This window comes from Corticium candelabrum, chromosome 5 (genome assembly GCF_963422355.1).
Source record: "Corticium candelabrum chromosome 5, ooCorCand1.1, whole genome shotgun sequence".
Taxonomy (NCBI): Eukaryota; Metazoa; Porifera; class Homoscleromorpha; order Homosclerophorida; family Plakinidae; genus Corticium; species Corticium candelabrum.
Window position 1 is genome coordinate 5,226,176 of NC_085089.1, and position 20,639 is coordinate 5,246,814.

The 20,639-nt window shown below is 41.5% G+C and overlaps 3 protein-coding genes and 1 long non-coding RNA gene across 5 annotated transcripts; 1 reads left to right on the forward strand and 3 right to left on the reverse strand.

Moving 5' to 3' along the window:
- Window positions 1-6,910: 6,910 nt before the first annotated feature.
- Window positions 6,911-7,737, reverse strand: LOC134179595 (STAM-binding protein-like A). Its single transcript, XM_062646531.1, has 5 exons — window positions 7,714-7,737; window positions 7,439-7,576; window positions 7,276-7,382; window positions 7,104-7,215; window positions 6,911-6,982 (listed from the first exon to the last, which is right to left on the reverse strand). The coding sequence occupies exons 1-5, from the start codon at window positions 7,735-7,737 to the stop codon at window positions 6,911-6,913; spliced, it is 453 nt and encodes a 150-aa protein (XP_062502515.1).
- A 385-nt stretch (window positions 7,738-8,122) lies between these two features.
- On the reverse strand, window positions 8,123-9,214 carry LOC134179596 (glutamic acid-rich protein-like). The gene is made up of 4 exons (XM_062646532.1): window positions 9,172-9,214; window positions 9,011-9,044; window positions 8,852-8,906; window positions 8,123-8,782 (listed from the first exon to the last, which is right to left on the reverse strand). The coding sequence occupies exons 1-4, from the start codon at window positions 9,212-9,214 to the stop codon at window positions 8,123-8,125; spliced, it is 792 nt and encodes a 263-aa protein (XP_062502516.1).
- A 2,890-nt stretch (window positions 9,215-12,104) lies between these two features.
- LOC134179381 (uncharacterized) lies at window positions 12,105-12,754 on the forward strand. The gene is made up of 3 exons (XR_009969869.1): window positions 12,105-12,202; window positions 12,371-12,546; window positions 12,622-12,754. It is a non-coding gene; the product is annotated as an uncharacterized LOC134179381 (long non-coding RNA).
- Window positions 12,755-15,068: 2,314 nt separating this feature from the next.
- LOC134180208 (uncharacterized) lies at window positions 15,069-17,617 on the reverse strand. Of its 2 annotated transcripts, XM_062647309.1 has the most exons (6): window positions 17,422-17,617; window positions 16,964-17,241; window positions 16,790-16,903; window positions 16,023-16,722; window positions 15,369-15,939; window positions 15,069-15,309 (listed from the first exon to the last, which is right to left on the reverse strand). In XM_062647309.1, the coding sequence occupies exons 4-6, from the start codon at window positions 16,037-16,039 to the stop codon at window positions 15,097-15,099; spliced, it is 801 nt and encodes a 266-aa protein (XP_062503293.1). In that variant the 5' UTR covers window positions 16,040-16,722; window positions 16,790-16,903; window positions 16,964-17,241; window positions 17,422-17,617; the 3' UTR covers window positions 15,069-15,096. The 2 variants fall into 2 exon arrangements, with proteins under 2 accessions (XP_062503293.1, XP_062503294.1); XM_062647310.1 differs by lacking the exon at window positions 17,422-17,617 and having other exon boundaries at window positions 16,964-17,253.
- Window positions 17,618-20,639: the final 3,022 nt, after the last annotated feature.

Below are 20,639 nucleotides of genomic sequence, written 5' to 3' on the forward strand. Positions count from 1 at the left end.
TTAGTCTCTGTTCATGTGTTGGCCTCTGAATTTGTATTCTACAATCTATAGCACCGCCCAACTTTTACCTTATTTGTCAGGCCTCAATCATGTCTGCATGAGAGGGACAGCCCTGCATGTTTATCTAAGTCTTGTGAGAGGACCGTTTAGCTATTGTTGTGTTACTATGAAATGCCATAACATCTCTCGTGAATTATGATACAATCAGTTAAGTGGTCATGCTGTGTAAAGATTTGCTATGGTACATGGAGCATGAGTACTTAATGACGTTAATTATGGTATACTAACATCTGTTGAAACTTCCGCGTTGCTTTTTGCCTTTCAATTCATTGTTAGAGCGTTATGTCTCTGGACCCAGTTGCGCAGTTTCTTTACCCAAATGATGCTCCGGTGACCCATAAGCCTGTGTGTGTGGGAGCTGATGGCAATTGCTTTTTTCGGGCTGTTGCAATGTCCTTGACAGGAAAGGAAGAAAATCACAAGCAACTCCGTCAGCAAGTTGCAGAACAGCTCTGCAACAAGCCACAGGCAATTGCAGCTGCTTTGATTGAAAAATCTTCGTCTTGTCCAGGTGTGAATCCTTCTTCACTCATTGCCACGTTTCTTTCTGATGAGAGTTACAGCGTGTTCAAAGCCGCAAAGGAAGTGGGAAAGGGCACTGAGGACAGTCTAGCTTTAGCTGTGGTGAAGGAGGGCAATGAGACAAAGAAATTTGGAAGTTGGTGTGGGATGGTGCAAGTCTATGGTGCAGCTGCAGCAATTGGTTGTTTCATCAACATGCACTACCCTGAGGTTAACCAACGTATCCGCCCCTTTATGAATACCATTGTACAACCTTTGGAATCTGCAACAAGTCAAAATAATGATATTCATATCATGTGGTCTAGCACAACTCAGCCAGCAACTCTTAAGGGAAATGTTCAACTCAATCACTTTGTGCCTTTGCTACCCAGATCAGCCACTAATCTCAGTTACCATGCCGAAAGTGACATTCCTGCCTCTGATTGCTGTGATGAGTCTGACTCTGACAAACTTGAATCTACCTTTGGCTTCAGTGATGATGAGAATGCCAGTGAATTTGTTGTAATGAAAACCCTTAGAAAATCAAGAAAGTCAAAGAGAATTGAACCAAAGTCATGGTCATTGTCTGGATTCCAACCTAAGAGCCCAAGGGTTTGTGCAATACCTTCGAACATGGATATTACAGTAGAAACTATGCATGAAGATTCTGGCATACCTGTTGACTCACACCACACTGCAGCCCAAGAAAGTCAAAATGGTGACAAGCCGGCATATGGCAATGCTTCTCGCACAACTCAACGTGCTATGGCTGCCACTGCTACTAAGCCAAAGGGTTCTGAAAGCAAGTCTTCCAAGATCAAGCAAACTCTTGATTCCTGGTTATTAAGTAACAAGAACAAACATGTACAGAAAGACCAAAGGGAGATTACAAATAGTCATCCGATTACAACCATTCCAGAGCTTGCAAAAACACCAGTACGTCAAAATGTGTCATCAACCACATGCAGACGTCATATATCAAAAGAAACATTTATGGGGTGGAAAAGAAGCCATGAAGCTGATTATCAGACTATGTCATGGCTTAAATGTGAAGTGATGAAAGATAATCCTTCAATGGTTGATATTTTGTGGTGTGAGGTGTGTCGAACATACCAATCTAAGGTATGTGGCACTAGGCATTTCTCCAGAACGTGGATTGATGGGTCAAGAAATCACAGAACCAACAATGTCATTGATCATGCTGGGAGTGCTCAGCATCAAGCTGCAATGTCCTACAAGCGAAAAGAAACAGCAAGAGAGAGGAGAGAGCCAGTGACGGATTACAGTGAGATTGCCAGAAGTTTTAAGATGAAGCCGGAGACCAAAGCAAGGATGATGAAGAAATTTGAAATATCTTATTTTCTGGCAAAAGAAAACTTTCCATTCGTAAAATATCCATCTATCTGTGCTCTTGAAAAACGACATGATGTTGAGCTGGGAGAGGCACATTCAACTGATGTAGCAGCTAGTCACTTTGTGCATTATATTGCTGAAAGTCAGCGACAGCATTTCAAACAAACAGTGGCAGCACCTTTCTTCAGCATCTTGATGGATAGTTCAGCTGACAAAGGAAAAGTGGAGAATGAGTTGTTTGCAATCATCTATTCTGAGAGTGATCACACCTCTGAAAAGCTAATAACTCGAAGTCGATACTTCAAAGTACTGGAACCGTCTAAGGCTGATTCTGCTGGACTCTTCGATTGCCTACAAGAAGCTCTGAAAGATATGGGTATAAGAGATTTGATAAATCCAGAAAATGTGCTGCAAGTCAAAAATTTGCCAATTCTTGTTGGTGTGGGAACTGATGGTGCTGCTGTAAACATCTCAGAGATACGTGGACTAAAAGCAAAAGTTCAGAATGTTCTGCCATGGATTTTCTGGATGTGGTGTTTTGCTCATCGACTAGAACTGGCAAGCAGAGACGCTCTCTCCAATCCAGTATTTAAAGAAATAGATGAAATGCTTCTTAGGATCTATTATCTTTACAACAAGTCTCCCAAGAAATGTAGGGAACTGAGGGCTATTGTGAACGATTTGAAAGAAGTATACAATTTTCCAAGGGGTGGCAACCTACCAGTGAGAGCATCAGGAAGCAGATGGATTGTTCATAAGCGAAGAGCACTCCACAGAGTTCTCGATAGGTATGGGGCTTACATGAACCACCTAGCAAGCCTCTGTGAAGATGCTAGTCTTAGAAGCCCTGATCGGCAGCGTCTAAAAGGTTATTTGACAAAGTGGACTCATGCAAAAATAATTCTGTCCTGTGCCTATTACATAGATATTTTAGATCCCGCCGCTAGTCTGAGCTTGTCTTTACAGGAAGATGATCTTGATATCATTAAGGCAATTCAATCAGTACTCAAAAGTCACCGAGCCATGGAACAGTTGAAAGAAACTCCCTTAACCAATTGGTTTGCAAGCAGACGTGTCATGAACAATCTAATAGAAAGTGCAGATGGCAAAATGACGTATCAAGGAATTGAATTACATCACTTCAATGATGTTGTTGTGAACAGCTGCAGACAGCAAGCTTTAAGTGATCTGAGAAGATTGGATGATGAATTGAAGGAAAGACTTTCATGGTCAGACACAAAACTTATGAGGGCTATTATGGTTTTCTTGGACACACAAGCCTGGTACTCACACAAAACCGATGAGTCTTTCTCTCATCAGCTTACAGAGGCTGTTTCAATGCTAGTTGAGAATTTCCGAGCTCCTCTCGAGGCCAAGGCTACTGATCTAGCAGCAATTCAGGAAGAAGCCAAGGAGATGCTTGACTATGCACATCAATATCTTCAAGTGGACAGAGATGGGTATCAACATGTTTGGTACCGCTTGGCGTTTGGACCTGACTGCACGCAATTTAGGAATTTAGTTGCTATTGCACAGCTCCTTTTCAGCTTACCGTTTAGTACTGCAAAAGTAGAACGCCTTTTCTCCCGCTTAAAACTTATTAAAACTGATCGTAGAACAAGTCTTAGTCAGGAGACGTTATCTGATCTGCTAGAGGTCAGTGTTGAGGGAACTGAACTTGAAAATTTTGATTCAAGCGCTGCTGTACAGTTATGGTGGTCAGACTGTTCAAGAACTCGTCATGAAAGTCATCCCCAAAAAATAAAAATTGAATGCAGCAGCGAGACCATTCATCAACAAGAAGACACTTCAGCGATCAATGAGGCAACTGAAACAATATGTGAGGCAGAGCAGTCGGTATCTCTGGATGATTGGGACTCTTGGATCTTGAATGATGAGTGAAATATGGTCACAGTACCACAACTTGCATCGTCACACTACCACAACTTGCATCGTCACATGCACTAGCACAACTTGCATGATGTCAGAATAGCCTCTCAGATCTGTAGTAACTAGTTATGTTTGAACAAATATGCTTATAGTGTGGTGTTAGAGTAAATTGCTTAATTTGATGTAAAACTGTAACATTATAAAGGAAAGCAGTTCACAGTTTGCTATGTTTTGTTAGTTACTGCAATTTTAGGTGCTTTCATGTTGTAAACTAATGCCTACTTCCTTAGTAATATGTGTATTCAACTGACTCTTGTTTCTTGGTTTATGATTGCTAATTAAATTAGAGATTACTAATTTTTGATTACTAACTGCTTTTGATTACTAATTAAATTAGACGACCGGTAAAAAATTTGAATGACCGGCTAACTTCTGGCATTACTGGCCATACGGCCGACTAACTTTGAAAACTAATTTGAGCACTGCACACACACACACACACACACACACACACACACACACACACACACACACACACACACACACACACACACACACGCACACACGCACGCACGCGCACACACACACACACACACACACACACACACACACACACACACACACACACACACACACACCGAGAGCTCGCTATATACGACCACGCTCCTTCTGTTGTGCGACCCTGATTACAAGCCTCGCTATGCTCGACAATTAAGTGACAGTTAGCAGATTCAATCAACAAGCAGGTCACAGCGACCTGTTTCTAACAAGTTCAAACACGTAAGAAAAATCAAAGTGACTTACACTGACAGCTATGTAAAGATCGTTTGGCCGCAGATGCTGAAGCTACGTACAGACATAAAAGCAAATAAAATAAAAACATGCCATTGTAAACGCTCTACATTGTAAGAACGATCATATAGCTGTAAAGAGAGTCCATGAAAGCAGACACTGCCATCATATAACTAAGTCAAACATGAGATCAGGAAAATCAAATAAGAAAGAAAGAGTAACGTCACTGTCAGACGATAGTACGACAACAGAACTCTCAGAACATTGGTTGAACTGTTGCTACATGTAGTACACCAACAGCTGCTGATCTTGCAGAAAGCAGTGTAGTAAGACAAGTGCAGTTTAGGGTGACTCATTATCCTAAATGTGTCGCCACATTGACTGCATGTTGACTGCATGCCATTGCTACTAGCTGCATGATGTTGTGTGTGTACGTTGCGGTGTTGCTTGTTGTTGCTTGTATTACTTCTGCATCTGTAGCTATGAGACCGTTCTCTAGATGAAGCATTTCCTGTTCTCCGGCACATTCTCTGTCACCAGCCTAGACGTGAAGCTCTGAAATAGTACTGGCACGTCGACTTGATAGCCGCGACATTGACCACGATTTTTGAAAACTTAATCACGCAGTCACAAAACTGCACACAAGCAACAGCAGCAGCTTTGCGTTCACATCCTCGTAGACCACGTCTTTCTCTTGTGCACTTTTTTCTCCACCCAGACATCACATGCACTCTCCCCACAACCAAAACGCACAACGTGGTCATAATACGACAAAAGATTACGATGGTAACTAAATCTATGCTTTGTCAGTTTTTAGATCGGCATTATCAGAGTGTGGCTCGACACAGTAGACATAATTGTAGAGATAGTGCATGATGTAATAGAGGCCGTTGGGCATGCGTAGTATTGTCGTTCTAAGAATTGCTCTATCAGCTACTCTTTAGCGCTATACTCATTACACTGGTGACAGACGTGGGATGAGCAACGAGCACGTCAAAGTGGAGCCATCTCCATCTCAAGCAAACAGTAGCACAGTTTCGGCCAAACGACTCCCGGTGTCATAGAGAATTTGGCATCTCCGAGCCATATTTACTATGAAATTTGGTATCCCTTCGGGATGTTTTGCATCCCGAACCGTGTGTGTGTGTGTGTGTGTGTGTGTGTGTGTGTGTGTGTGTGTGTGTGTGTGTGTGTGTGTGTGTGTGTGTGTGTGTGTTTGTGTATCAGGAAATCTAGCATCTCAAGAAATTTGGTATCCTCGAACAGTATTTGCTAGAGAATTTGGCATCCCCGAATCGTATTCCCTAGAAAATTTGGCATCCCACGAGCCGTATTCCTAGAGAAAATAGCATCCCGCGACCCGCATTTCTTATAGAATTTGGCTTACCCGAGCCGTATTTTCTAAAGAAAATGGCATCCCCGAGCTATGTTTCCTACGTATATGTCATGAGAATTTCGCATGTGATATTGTAATTCTTTGTTTAAAGACTGCGTTTTTGTGCTAATTTTCTAACAAACATATTACAAATCGCGTGTTGGTTTTCTAGTTGCGATTGTAAACGTCTATTATATTTTAGTTAACTTTGTTACAGCAAGTTGTCATGTGATGATCATGTCTACATGTAATGTAAGTCTGCATGTCTGTAGAAGTAAAACCCAGCTTGCCCTACAGTAAATATTAATCTAGTGACGTCCAAATACATGGATTTATAACGCAATTATATTATATGTCAATATATGCATGTTTCACGCAGCTTCTAGAACAAAACTCATTGAATCATAAAATGAGTCACAGTTACCTGATGTTTTCCGTCTTTTCATCTCACTGTACGTGGCCCTAGTACTTACGGTAACCGCTATCGACGTCTAAGACGGAAGAAAGACAGTCTGACGCTCACAATCAAAATGCAGTCCGCGCCATCTTGCGCAAGCGCACTGAGTGGCCGCGAGTACATGTAAAGGCATAGACTCCATTCAACTTCGTAAGAGCGTCATACAGGACCTGAGGTGCTCACGTACGTACCTATATAATTTGGCATCGTAGCTGTTTAGGAATAATAGACTTGCATATCACATACGTCACAAAGCTAAGCGAAGCGCCTGCAAAGTGACAATCAGCAGTAGTCAATTAATTTAATTAAAAGTATTTGTGGACTCCAAGGTAGATTTCCAACGTTAGTATATTATAATAAAATAATAGATAAATTAAAATAAACTAAATTTAGATAATTATATATAGTATACGTAGAGATAATTACACTAGTACACGTCTGTGTCCTCGTCCTAAACTGCGTTATGTACATATTTGCTTCATCTATAGCCAATCATACCGGAGGTCTGCGATAATGCCCGGTCTTGTCGTGTCCAATGTCACGTGATTGGCATCCTAAACACAAAACCGATACACACACACACACACACACACACACACACACACACACACACACACACACACACACACACACACACACACACATTTAACTAATAATGTAAATTACAAGACGTACCGTAAATAGACGATAAAATTCACGTTCAGGGTGATAATGCAGTTGATGTGCTGGAAGCTTGCAACGTGTAATGCAGTCCATTCCACGTCGAGTCATTGTAAAGTATCCAGTCCTAGTCACGTAAACGTTACATCCAACTCAAAGTCGTTTGTAAATAGATCTGCACTCTTACCCTTCTGGAGAACACACGATAGCTATTGACTCTTTCATCAGTCTCTGATACGAGTAGTGACAATGAAGGTCAACGCTCGACAGAAAACAGCCATGAGAGGGATGAGTCTGTAAACACAATTCCTTCGGTTAAAAAGTATAATGAAAGATTTATATTGGGTTACGTGAATCCATCCCACGGTCATAAGCTCATGTTCAAGTTGGTAAAACGCCAAGTCATCTTCGTCATACGTTGTACAGGAAAATGAATTTCCCGTTTGTTTAGGAATGATAATATGAGTTACGTCTAACACTCCATTGATCTACGAATAGAGCAAACAGTTAATTAATGAGAAGTGCTTGTGCATAACGCAACAAACAAACAAACAAACAAACAAACACACGCACGCACACGCGCACACACGCGCGCGCACGCACACACACACACACACACACACACAGTACACAATTCATCAACGTCCATCTCTAAGTACTCACTTCTTTTCCGCAAAGAATTCCACCAGTCTCGATGTCGTTCGTGGTATTTGATGCAGCTGCTGCTAGAAACTGATCAACAAGTCTTTCACACACTCTTATTTTTCTCATTCTATTCTCAGTTCTTGTATCTAGTAGAGAAGCAATATAAATTTCAAGACATCAATTCACCACTATATTATAAATCTTCTATAACTAACTTGCAATACAAACACGTTCCGTTTCATCAGGTCTCGTGTTGGAGGAAGCTGCACAACTTTCTTTTTCTACCTGTTTATTGCCTTCCAACGTTATTTCTTCTGGACTAAGACAACATTTATCAGACGATGGATTGGGAGGTTGCAGGAACATATCAGATAAAACATTGGAAATTGCTAAATGACAAGAGGAGACGATTTATGCACAGACAGCATGCAGATGTAAGTACAAGACAACTGACCAATCGCTGTACTCGAACATGACATGTCGACTGGACTGGCAGTCATGCAATCAAAGTCGGACAGTTGTTGCTTCGTTCGATTGTCGACATTGGACGAGGATGCGCTGTCTTGCTTCGAATTCTTCTCTTCTTCACCGATAGATTTGGAAGAAGTGAGGATTTGCTCGTTGACAGCTGATGCTTCAGAAATCGATCCGATTGTTTCTTTTCTTTTTCTCGTTTCTCTCTCGACGTCTCGAGATGCAACTTCAACATAATTTTTCGTTTCTTCGTCTTTATGTTGTTTTGGCTTATTTTCATATTCTCGAACCGATTCTTCTTCTCCTTCTCCTTCTTCTCCTTCTCCTTCATCTTCTTCTTCTTCTTCTTCTTTCATTTCATCTTTCTCTTCTTTCTCTTTATTTTCTTCCAACGATTCCTTCGTTTGTCGTTCCTCTACTTCTATTTCATCTTCTTCTTGCTGATATTTTTCTTCAAGGTTTGACCATTGCGATTCTTGATGTTTGTTGTCATCTCTCTGTCTGTGATCGTCATCTCTCACTTTTACGGACACAATTTCATCTTCTCTGCCGCTAATATTTGTTCGCGGCGAGTTCTAAACGTAAGAACAACAACAAATTTATGTATATACATTGTCGAATTAATTCTAAAAATGTAAACAAACCGAACAGCTAGCGATTTGCTGCGCAGCGGACGACTCTCGAGGCCGAGCACGGTTCCTGTCAAAAATAGCGCGCGTTAGACAATTGTCTTCGACGTTGCCATGAGACAAAAACGCCGACAACGCGACACGACATTTGCTTCGTGCATTGTTACCCCTTACCTTTTATCTTTTCGGCATTCATAATTTTGAACATCTGAAACAAGCAAATACCTCATCACAGTAGCAAAAACTCAAAAAAATTTAATGCGAAATTTTGTTCATGTACCACGTTCCACAACACATGGAACTCTCTATCATATTGACGAACTTCAATTTCTCACCTTTTTCGTCGTCAGTAATTGGTTTTGAACAACAACACCCCATAGCTACGCTAATCTCTGGAGCAAAAGCACCGACGCACACGCACACTGCAAACTCCAATAAGCAAGTGACGAAAACAAACGATCACTGTGAACGAACACATACAAACCGCATGCGCTCTCAGTCGGCCAATCACTTTCTTACAACATATCCACATTGTCAAAGGCAAAAACATCCAAAATTACATGTATTTTACCTTCTGGGTTTTTACATTTCTTTCTTCCACTAGCAATTAACTATATATACTTTACCTATCGAGCTCTTGATTACTTGCGCTGGATAGTTACACTTATTACTATATTGATCCGTCGACGGTTCACGTATATTCAACCGACAAAGCAGCAGCGACGCGACAGCCATGACTGGTCTGAGACTAGGGTTAGGGTTAGTACTTGCATAGGTATAAAAAGGGTCCGGGGGTCGGGTGGACGAGTTACTTCAGCCACAATTGGCCCCAGACCACTTAAGTTATTAATTAAGGCGGGGGACCAACTTAGAGTGACAGTGCTCGTGCATCGTACTCGAACACCCGAAACGATTACTTATGATTGTCTAGTCATACAAAAGTTAATTAGGACGACAGCAAGATGGTTACGCTATTACAGAAGGAAAAAGGTTTGATTAGATTGGATGTGTAGTAAGATCGTCACACACGGTGACTCGAGTAACGATGTACACTGTACCTCCAGATTCCAAGGAGATATGCGTATACATACATGCATGCAATATTGTACAGTACAGTACACACATCGCATTTCGTGTGATGTACAGTGCAGTACTCCTGCCTAGACCTGCATGCGTGCACACTCACTATATATGCATGTATACTAAAGCGTGTTTAGATGTACAGTACCTGTAGCTCATCTTGAGCGAAGCGGACATTCTTTCGGAAATTTGTTGGACATTGTTCGAGTCTTTCTTGTTTGGAGAAATCCGCGCTATATAAATGACAGTCGATAAGAATTACCAGCCTGCTTTACTTCTACAAAATATTATTCACATCGTGTACTATACCCATCGATCCTACAAGTCCATGCACTCTAGTAGAAATCAATTCTTACATATTAATTAATTACAGTGCTAAATCTAGTTTCCAACGTTTCTCCTCTTTGCTCCTGGAGTAACAAGAGGTACACCACTAGCCAATCTGGACGGAACCTTGGCGTTATTGAAGGCGGGCACCGATCGGTTCTGCAGTTCTGGCCTCGCAAAGTTATTCGTATTCTATGACCTAGACATCGAAGTCGCAGGCAGAGAAGGAGCAGAGCGACTTGTACTTCGCACACAACTCTTTCCCCGTCCCAACGACGTCGTCGTCTGTTTCCCTCGTCCCCGTCCTGTGCTAAACCCTGACCGTCCGGAGCCGCTTCCTCTCTTCCATTTACGTTTAAATCGACTGACAGTTGTTCACATACGATTATCATCCGTCTGAGTGCCAGCGCCGGATCCAGGAATTTCTGAAAGAGGGGGTTCACCGTTAGCAGTTATTTATAGCATTACTATTTTTCTCTTTTCTAATAAAATTATATAAAATTATTGAACCACGCCTCTTGGAAAAGAGGGGATTGCAACCCCCTAAATTCCCCTCTGGATCCGGCCCTGGTTAGGCCTAGACGTCGGTCTGTACATGAGGTCCGTGATGACTCATTGATATGTAACAGTCCTGTCGGCAAATTTATATCAATAGCGATTTTGACATCTCATCTAAATTATTCTGGCGTTCTAGTAGATCTAAGTTTGGAATGTGCAAACGCTGTACCAATTAAAGAGTTGATCAGTGATTGAGTTTTTTGAAGTGCTAGAGCTGGATCTTGAATCAGTAGGATCAGACCGCGCCAGCCAAACACTTCATTCCTATACTAGGCCTACGAGGTTCGGGCACAAGGTTCGTAGTATCACACTTGTTCTGTGCAATTGTCATTATTATGCATGTGTTCAATGAGATGGCAAGATGAGGAGTACGTAATGGACTGTTGGACTCACTCCACCCACTTTCTTCTGTATTGCTAAATGCACAATAATTACGAACAGCCCCTTATAATTTGTTGAATAAGATATATTGTAAACTGTAGCATTGCAAATAAGATCCATCTATTTGATTAGTATTGTAACCTCTATCAAAATTGTTGTCTGGCAGTAAGTCAACAGTGTGTGTGTGTGTGTGTGTGTGTGTGTGTGTGTGTGTGTGTGTGTGTGTGTGTGTGTGTGTGTGTGTGTGTGTGTGTGCAGTACATATAATATAATATATATATTCTTTAGGACTTACTGATATGGGTGTGCAGCCGGGACTCTGTGGCTAGCCTACAAAAGTAGTTCTCAAAGACAGATCAAATCGTCCTCCATCTCTCTCTAGTATGCTTTGATGATGTCACTGCAAAGATCGTTGTCGTTTTCAAGGAAGGACTGACATCAATCTCATAGTGATTGACTCAGTAAGAAAATTTGCAGTCTTGCAATGATGTCCATTCAATTTTCATACAAGTTATCATATCTTTTTTTGATAGGGTGTTACCAGTGTTTCAGTGCCCATTGTTATTGGTACATCATCCAGTGAGCAACGTAGTTTCAGTTTTATTGTTATTGGTTTTTGCTACTTTGTAACATTAGGCTGTTCTCAGAGGTAGACTTGATTCCAGACCCTGTCTCTCTAGAGGGGTTACTGTCGACTCTTCAGAAGGGCCTCAAAAGTGAGTCACAACGGTTCTCAGTACGACGAGAGTCTCCTCTTACCGACTGTTTACAAGCAATGTGTAGGAACTCATTTGATCCTCTAAAACTAATCCTGGTAACTTTGCTACTCTGATGTAACTGTTCATAAGCAACAAATGGTGCCATTGCCTAGGTTAAATTTGTGGGTGAAAAGATAACGACACTGGTGGCTTGCTGAGGGAACTATGGCGTCTATATTTATGGTCACTTTTCAAAGGCAGTAATTTTCTTTCATGGTCTTCCTGATGCAAAAATACCTCTTACAATTTCTATGCTCTACAGGTATGTGTCCTAATTAATTAATTAAGGCACTTGACAATTTTGGTGAATGGCACTTGACAACTTTGGTAGACGGAAACTGTGACCTCAAATGTTTTGACATCATAATTTAACTTAAAGCAAAGAAACTGACTTGCAGCTTAACTTAATTTGAAATTTATTTTTGTGTAGTCTGGTCACTTCAAAAATATTGGACAGCTCTTGGGACTGTCTCTACTACAAGGGGGTTCTGATGTTCAATGTTTGGCCCCATTCATTTATGATTACATAGCTGGTTTAAACTTACACTACCTTCAGCCAGCCATTCACCACATTCTGATAGTGATGTTAGACAACTGGCGTTCAGAGTAAGTTGCAGCTTATATGCATATCTACAAATATGCCTTTAAAATGTGTTATATACGAATTTTTTGTGGTTATAGATTGAGAAAGCCAGTGGTGAAGAACTATCAGTGCTCATGAGTGACCCCAGCATAGGCGTACAATTAGTAGATGCTGGGTACACCAAGCCAATCACTCACATTAATGATGTCACTAAAGAAGAAGCAGTAAAGACACTGGCTTTACACCACTGTATACTGTCAGTTAAAACAGAACCAGACGAATTATATGAAGGAATGACAGTGGGAGGAATACGAGCTGGCATTCAAAAGCATGCTCAGGCATTCTGGAACTGTTTCATAGCAGGAGAAGTAGAGCCTCTTACTGCAGGTAGCCCAATCACTGTTAGTACTTGTTATAGAAATTGTGATATTTATTTTGTGATAGATACGGTTCGAGACTTGTTCGAAACAAAGTTGTTTTCGGAAAAAGGATGCAATGAGTGGCAGAAAGAAAAAGCTGCATATATGCACTGTTTATCATTGCTGGAGGCGTGTGAAGGCACGTCTAGTTTAAAAATGAATTCACTTCAAGTTGACTAACTCTGGCTATCCTTATTTATAGATGTGGAAGTCGAAATATCTTTGGGTGATGTACATTTTTACGGGTTCGGACAAGATACCACTATTGGGGTTCCCAAATAAAGCAGTAATGCAATTTACTCAAATTGGGATCTACCCGGCAGCCTCAACATATTCTATAATACTAACGTTACCAACAATTCATGAAGACTTTAGTGCATTTGCCAGTCATTGCATTGAAGCTGTTAGAGGACACAATGACTTTGGAAAAGTGTGAACTTGTTAATATTGTCACAGTTTGACAGTTAGGTGCATGTGTACAACATTTGCTTGATTGTTGCTGTTAAGCACTTTCACTTCACGCTATAGATATAGATGGTACATGCTAAGTTGACAGTTGATTTTATACATAGATATTAGAAGTCATTATATTGAACATATACCCATACGTGTGTTTTCCTGGTATGACATCATGCAGAGTCATTCTCTTTGTCAATGTCATCACTTGAGTGCACGATCTCGAACAAGATGAATCTGCAGATAACTCCCGTTCTAGTAGCATATATGCAGCAGTAATGACCTTTACTGGAGTCTGAGCTATTTCTGTTGTAGGTGCAATCATGCAGCTATCTAGACGCGCGTCCTCCATTTGTGGAATTAATAAACTACTTTGTGTTAGCTCCCTCGTCCACTTACATTTACTGTAGACATGCTAGAGTCAAGAATTCATGACGTTCAACATGTACCAAGGTCTGATATGCTTCTGCATCTAGTCCCTTGAAATTTCTCTAATTATTTCTTGTGCAAACACTACGTCTGGACAGTAACCAGCTGCACCAGACCATTTCAGCCAACAACTAACATCTCCTGCCGGAGTCAACACCTTAACGAAACAAAAGTTTGCAAATCTGACGCCGCATGCCAAGGTTTCTAGTTGCGCGCGCTAAAGGCATAATATTAATTTAGCTAATTAATTATTTGTCCTCTTCTGGTTGGATTGCGTTGGACTGTATCGTACAGTGATGCGTAAAACTGTAGACTACTAACACCTGGATGCTCTTTGTTTGCGACAGCGTGCGTGCGTGTCCATGCTCATGATCATTTTGTGGTTGTTCGTGCTGTTGGGTTGGTTTGACGTTGGGAAAAGGACCAGATTGATCTGTCAACTGTTTTGCTTCTATTTTTAGTAATGTGCTTGCTTTTGGCAGTCGTGCAAAGTGGATCACGCTACACTCATGATCGATCACTTTATCAGAGTGCATAGCATCCGGATCGAGTCTGAAGAGCAGGACTATAGATTCCTAGATATCCTCTTCTGGACGTCAGAACTCAAATCCGCATGAAATGCACCACAGAGAAAGGACCTAGTAAGAAGAGCTGGCTCTGTCGAAGAGTAGATCTAGAGGTAATGAAACCCATGCATGCAGAAAATATCATGAGCTCTAATTGTACCAAAGAGCTTATGAGATACGCTCTTCTCTCATGAGGAAATGGGGACAATCCTCATGAGGATTATGGCTCATAAGCCGAAGTTCATGCGTACGAGATCATGAGAACTGACCTTTTCTCATGAGCCTCAATCCTGACGTTTCTCATGAGCCTCATGAGACCATGCTCGGGAGACGACCGCTCGCTGTCTAGGCTATTATAACTAAGCCCTAGTTCTCGGAGCTACGGCGTGATCTACTAGCTAGTCTTGCGAGCGCTCAACTCCTTTGCAAGCTTTACGTACAACGCATAGGACGAACGAGGTCACTGTTGAACGGATTTCGCCCTCAATTTGAAGGGTTCAGATATCGAAGCGATACCTTTGTAGTATACACGACACGTCAATCAATTTTTGCTATGTCTTTCAGTAGTCTAATAAAAGGGTGGTTAAAAGGGGCGGGGCTGAACATAAGAAGTGGTGATCATAATAATTATTGGGACCTTCAAATAGTCTCCAGACACCTGACAACATAGTCTACACAAATTCTATTTTTGACTTAGGTCGTTCTATGATCCAGCACGATCGAATTCTTTACATGCTATGTACAGATCTATACCATAGTTGTCACTGTCAGTTATTGGGTTGACCATTGCTTGGAGCAGCTGAAAGTCATCATCATTCACTGGCCGCGGAGTCGTTGGCACAGCAACATTATTCGATTCCTCTTCCGCCACTGGGCCATCCCAGTCAATTCCATAGCTTTCCCGATCCAACTCTTCCTAAAAATCCACGTATCCTCTACAAACAAACTTCAACTTGTTTATCTACTTTTACTTACAGACACCAACATTTCTTGTGCAGGGGTGTGATTACTGCCAATCATGTTTAGAGTTCCCTCTGTCCAGAGCTGTAGGGGTGTTCTCGATTGACCACTTAATGTGTGGTTATTCCCGCCATAGCGCCAAGTCTTCAAATGATTGTTGATCCGAGGAATACAGACATAGTGCAAGCAAAACAAGTCCACATCATCATTTGGATTGAGAACTTCACATTCTTCCAAGTGTGTGAAAAGAGAACACAATGAAAGAAATTTAAGAATACAAGTAAAAACATCTCTCCAAAGGTGCTCAATACGCTGATTATGCACACTTCGACCAGTTATCATGCTCCCACAACCAGGTCCACGACGAGGATTATTTAAATTAATTAACTTGTAACGTGCCACCTCGACATTTCCTCCTCCTTGATCAGACCGAAATCTTGATGGTACACCAAAAAATGTAGTAGCTTCAATAAAGAGTCTCAGCACAGTGGAAGACTTGTTGTTGTTGTTGTTGTTGTCAGAACAACAAATATACACAGGTAGCCTTGAAAAACCATCGACACCAGCATGAATAACAAGTCTCCAACTATAAAGAAAATACGCATTTATATTTTATTTTGAAAATGAAGGGGCCAACTTTATGATTTAGAAAGTGATTATATATCTTACAAGTTTGTGATTCCCATCTATATGCCATAGTGGCTGAGGACCATATATAGAGTAGGAGGCTCTAGGATGAATATGACCCAACCACTTTATAGTACCACACCATAAGAATTACACCTCTGCATGGCAGTTCTAAGTCTTCCTTGCTGAATGCGGAGTCCACGCCCTCGAAGGTAACCATCCATCATACCATATCCACTACTTGGAAACTTTTGGATCAAGCTCTGTATAACTGAGTCTAGCTCATCATCAGAAATGTCAGTGTAGGTAGCAGACACAGGGAGATAATTGCTTCATCAGGTATTTACGTCAGGTTAAGGCAACAGCTTTAAATATCACGCTAGAACAGCTGCAAAACTTAATAATTGTGGAAAAGCATGCTATAGCATATAAATAAATGCATGCTTATAAATGAAACGTCAAAAACGCTGCACGCACAGGTAATAAAGGTACTAAACTTAAGTTCTAGTTTTCCCAAATCCACCATGGCACAAGAGCCCGGTAGTCATGCTCTTCCTAAAATCTTCAGGGCTGTAGTACTTAGATGGTAAGACTAACTCCGGAGAACAAGTAGAAGCTATTGGATACAAGTTGTCCTTATTGAAATGCAAAGAGGAAGCTGGAGAAAATTTAACAGCAGGAACTTCATTAGATCCTGAAAAGAAGGTCATTATTTCCTTCGAAGTAACATCAAGCTTGCCACCTGTACAGTAATTAACATATATGGTCAGCAATTATACAAACAATAGCACAGCTAATGGAATGCCTACTTTGGCATTTGTCCAGAAAATCCAAAAAATATAAAAATGTAGCTTCTTCTCTTTCTCTCTCGCTGGTGCCCTTTACTGAAAAGATCTTGTTTCTAAACAAGTCTCTTAAATACTCTGGAAAAATGATTCAGAATATGAATATAACAATTGTCTGTCTGTAATGAAAATGCATACCAGCAGTTACTTCTTCAACACCTGTTCCCAAGAAAAAAACCTGCAAACATGTCTGGCGCTGATCTAATTTTTTCAAAAACTCCCAAATTTGCCATGCCCTCACACAGCTAATCAATTTCACCCTTCAATGCAAAAAGACAATGATGGAGACAGAGCATACGCAAAATGCTCTCTTTGTCCTCTTGATGAAGAGAAGTACATCCAGCATTTGTCAACACATCCAGAACAGTCTCCTGGCTTATGGCATCAACAAACTGACCATCACTAGTCTCTTGAAGCTATAATTAATTGAAAAGAACAAACATACACACATAGGGTTCTAACCATATATATATATATATATATATATATATATATATATATATATATATATATATATATATATATATATACACCGTATATATGTATATATATACACTGTATATATATGGCTCTAAAAATTAGAGTGATTGATTGACCTCTTTTGCAATGATGGCAATGTCGTGGTGAGGAATGTCAAGTGGAGAAATAGACAGCTCTCTTATTTCTTTCCCATACATGTACTCAAACATTGTCTTAGGTAAAAATAGCCTGCCCGGACCTCCATGAACAATTGACATTGCTACTAGCTGACCAAGCTTTCGAAAGTCCCCAGACTAAAGACATACCCAGACAAAGCTAGACTACAATGCACACACACACACACACACACACACACACACACACACACACACACACACACACACACACACACACACACACACACACACACACACACACTGTGACACACAAATGCATGGAGAATTGGACAGATGTCAAGCGCTCCACGTCCTTCGTGAATGACGTCAACCTTAAAAGGTCAGTTGCGGAGATAGCGCCCCTACCTCTAGAGACAGGGCCTCCATGTGCTATGTGGAGGCTTAGGGCCAGCGCTACAATCCACCTGAACCTTGGCCAGAGTCATCCAGGGGCAATTACTATGGCGCAGCTTTGGGACTGGACACCAAGGCCCACAAGTACCCGTTTGCTGCATGATGTTACTGCCAACCCAGCGATCATGTCCACCCCAGTCAATGACCAGGTACTCATTTATACTTCTGAGTCGAGAGAAGCAATTGTGTGTAAGTGTCTTGCTTAACTAGTTAAGGAAATTATGCAATAACTCGCCATCCTGTGACTTGAATCTACAATCCTGCAAGGTCCCGGATGTTTTCATTCTCCAAATGCACTCTCTAACCAATTGAGGTACAGTACCACACAACACACACACACACACACACACACACACACACACACACACACACACACACACACACACACACACACACACACACACACACCGAGACTTGGATAGATAGCCATATAGGACCACGCCCTTTTTGTTGTCCAACGTGGATTAACTTAGAAGCCTTGCTACGATTGGCAATAATTAGGCGTGCGTGTCACGCCCGTCTGTTACAGACTTGTTTTTTTTGAAAGCGTTCTAAATAAGGCGGCTTGTTTCTGCAAAGGTTTTTTGGCCAAGCTACCGCGTCTACAGAGATCCGTCAGCATAGATAGACAACACTAACATTTTAGCTAGGACACAGCCATGCAACCACAGAATAGGGTCGTGATAGTGAGTCTAGGGATCGTATTTGGCGGCAGGTTTATTGAAACGTTCGTGGAAGGATTACATCTGCTGGAGACGAAGAGGCGAGATGGGAAGGAGGTCAGTCTGGTCTAACTTAATTAATTTGTGCAAACTCGTGCTCTCTATGTGTATAGCTAAACGCTTTCATGAGTATGGATTTCGATTCATTCAGTGATTGAAGTGTGGTATTCAATGATTATGTTGCAGTACTATAATAATTTTTTGGGAGGATTGTTCACGTGACATTGCGCACGCAATGATCTAGCTAAATTTATAAGCTGTATACATGCAGGTGCTGTACTAGCTCGAAATGACATTCTTGGTGCGTCGCACACAGTGTCACTCGCTAAATCTATTGCAACACAACATAACTCAACGGAAGGCAACTATAGAGTCATATATCAATTATGGGACACTCCCCAATATCGGACACTGGCGTACGGAAACCAGAAGAAGATTTCTTGTATCTAGGCTCAAGAAGAGAGACGGGTCTTAATTTGTTCTCTAATTAGTATCGGACACCCGAGTTTGCTTGGTGCGAGTGCAGATAGGCGAGAACCGTGATGAATTTTGTTAATACTCAGGCGCGGATCCAGCATTCAATTTCGTTTAGTGCCCAAGTTAATATTAATTAGATATTTGAACCTCCCCAATTTAATATTAATGAGAAATTTGAACTTGATATTGTTGCTAATATTAAATTTAAAGAAGAACAATACGACTTCATGACAACGAATACTTTAAACCCGAAGAGCTCTAAACTTGACTGCCGCTTAGACATCGCCGCCAAACATCCGGGAAGAACGTCCGGGAAATGGGTGACACACCCCCTAGGGACCTTGGTGCCCGGGCACCTCGGGCCTTATGGTAGATCCGCGCCTGATACTGACTGCAGACGTTTGTAAATGCCCGACGAGCATGAAGAGCCTTTGACTCGTCTCTGCATCGAAAGAATTAGGTAGATATGGCCGTCCACAAACAAATGAATGAATCTACAGGTGCTAAATTGAGAAAATTTATAGCCCTCCCTCATCTAGCACGTCCTGAACATTGCCATCGTTCGCGAAAAAATGAATCTAGAGACGGCGCAGTAGATAGCCTCGCGTAGCCAGACCCTACCTTTGCGTCATACACACGTCCCCTTGACATGTAGAACACGGCTTTTTGCGATCGTAGTTGTCTATTCCGCGTCTATATTGACCATACATGCATCATAGCAGTCATTTCAAGATCTACTTTTCTCTCCAAGTATACGTCTAGACTTCTTTTGTTTGTTAGGGAGACGAGTCAAAGACTTTCCGTGCTCGGTGGGCATTTAGTAGACGTCTGCAGTCAACATTAACACAATTCTTCACGGTTCTCGCCTAGATTGCACTGCCATCAAGCAAATCGGGTGCCCGATGTTAGAGAACAAGACCGGCCTCTCTTCTTGAGCTTCCTGAAGAGCAACGTGCAAAGCTGCCGAGCTGTTGTTATCACTGCGAGTAGAAGAGACATGTACCAATTATTTGAAGGCGCAGACAGTGAACTGTGGTACCGTCGAAAGCAAAAACCGGCGACTGTTTGATATTTGATGGGCGTGTCCGATAGACGGGAAAAGCTATTTTGTCACCGTGAACAGCAATACGCCAAGTGATCAAGCTGAATCTAGCACGTCGTGTTACCGTGTGACTACTCTCTACATTACAAGAAATCTTCGTCTGGTTTCCGTACGCCAGTGTCCGATATCGGGGAGTGTCCAATAATTGCTACTGCCGTTACGAAGTGGTAACCCCCACAACAACAACAGCATACCGTGCACACTCTTTGTATACACCCACATTACAAATCGATACTAAACAATACATGCACCGTATAGTATACGCTCTTCCTACTTACATAGGTTTACATGTACCTTCCGTCCAACACCGAAGAGTACGACGTGCTATGATGTAATTGTATTACCATTCTATGACTGCGTAGACACAATGACGTATGCATGTGTGTGGGAGACTCAACTAAACGACGACAACAACTAACCGGCTTGTGTCTCCACTGCAAAAAGCGGTGCAATTTGCTGTTTCC

Excerpts from the sequence above, each read along its gene's own strand:
- LOC134180208 (XM_062647309.1), bottom strand. Across the intron at positions 15,310-15,368 it reads CACAAGAAATGTTGGTGTCT|GAAGAGTTGGATCGGGAAAG; the intron begins GTAAGTAAAAGT and ends GTGGATTTTTAG.
- LOC134179595 (XM_062646531.1), bottom strand. The coding sequence starts at position 7,737 with ATGGACGTTGATGAATTGTGTACT. Across the intron at positions 7,383-7,438 it reads TGACCGTGGGATGGATTCAC|ACTCATCCCTCTCATGGCTG; the intron begins GTAACCCAATAT and ends TTGTGTTTACAG. Across the intron at positions 6,983-7,103 it reads AATTTTATCGTCTATTTACG|GATGCCAATCACGTGACATT; the intron begins GTACGTCTTGTA and ends TTTTGTGTTTAG.
- LOC134179596 (XM_062646532.1), bottom strand. The coding sequence starts at position 9,214 with ATGGGGTGTTGTTGTTCAAAACCAATTACTGACGACGAAAAAG. Across the intron at positions 9,045-9,171 it reads AATTACTGACGACGAAAAAG|ATGTTCAAAATTATGAATGC; the intron begins GTGAGAAATTGA and ends TGCTTGTTTCAG. Across the intron at positions 8,783-8,851 it reads AGCAAATCGCTAGCTGTTCG|AACTCGCCGCGAACAAATAT; the intron begins GTTTGTTTACAT and ends TCTTACGTTTAG.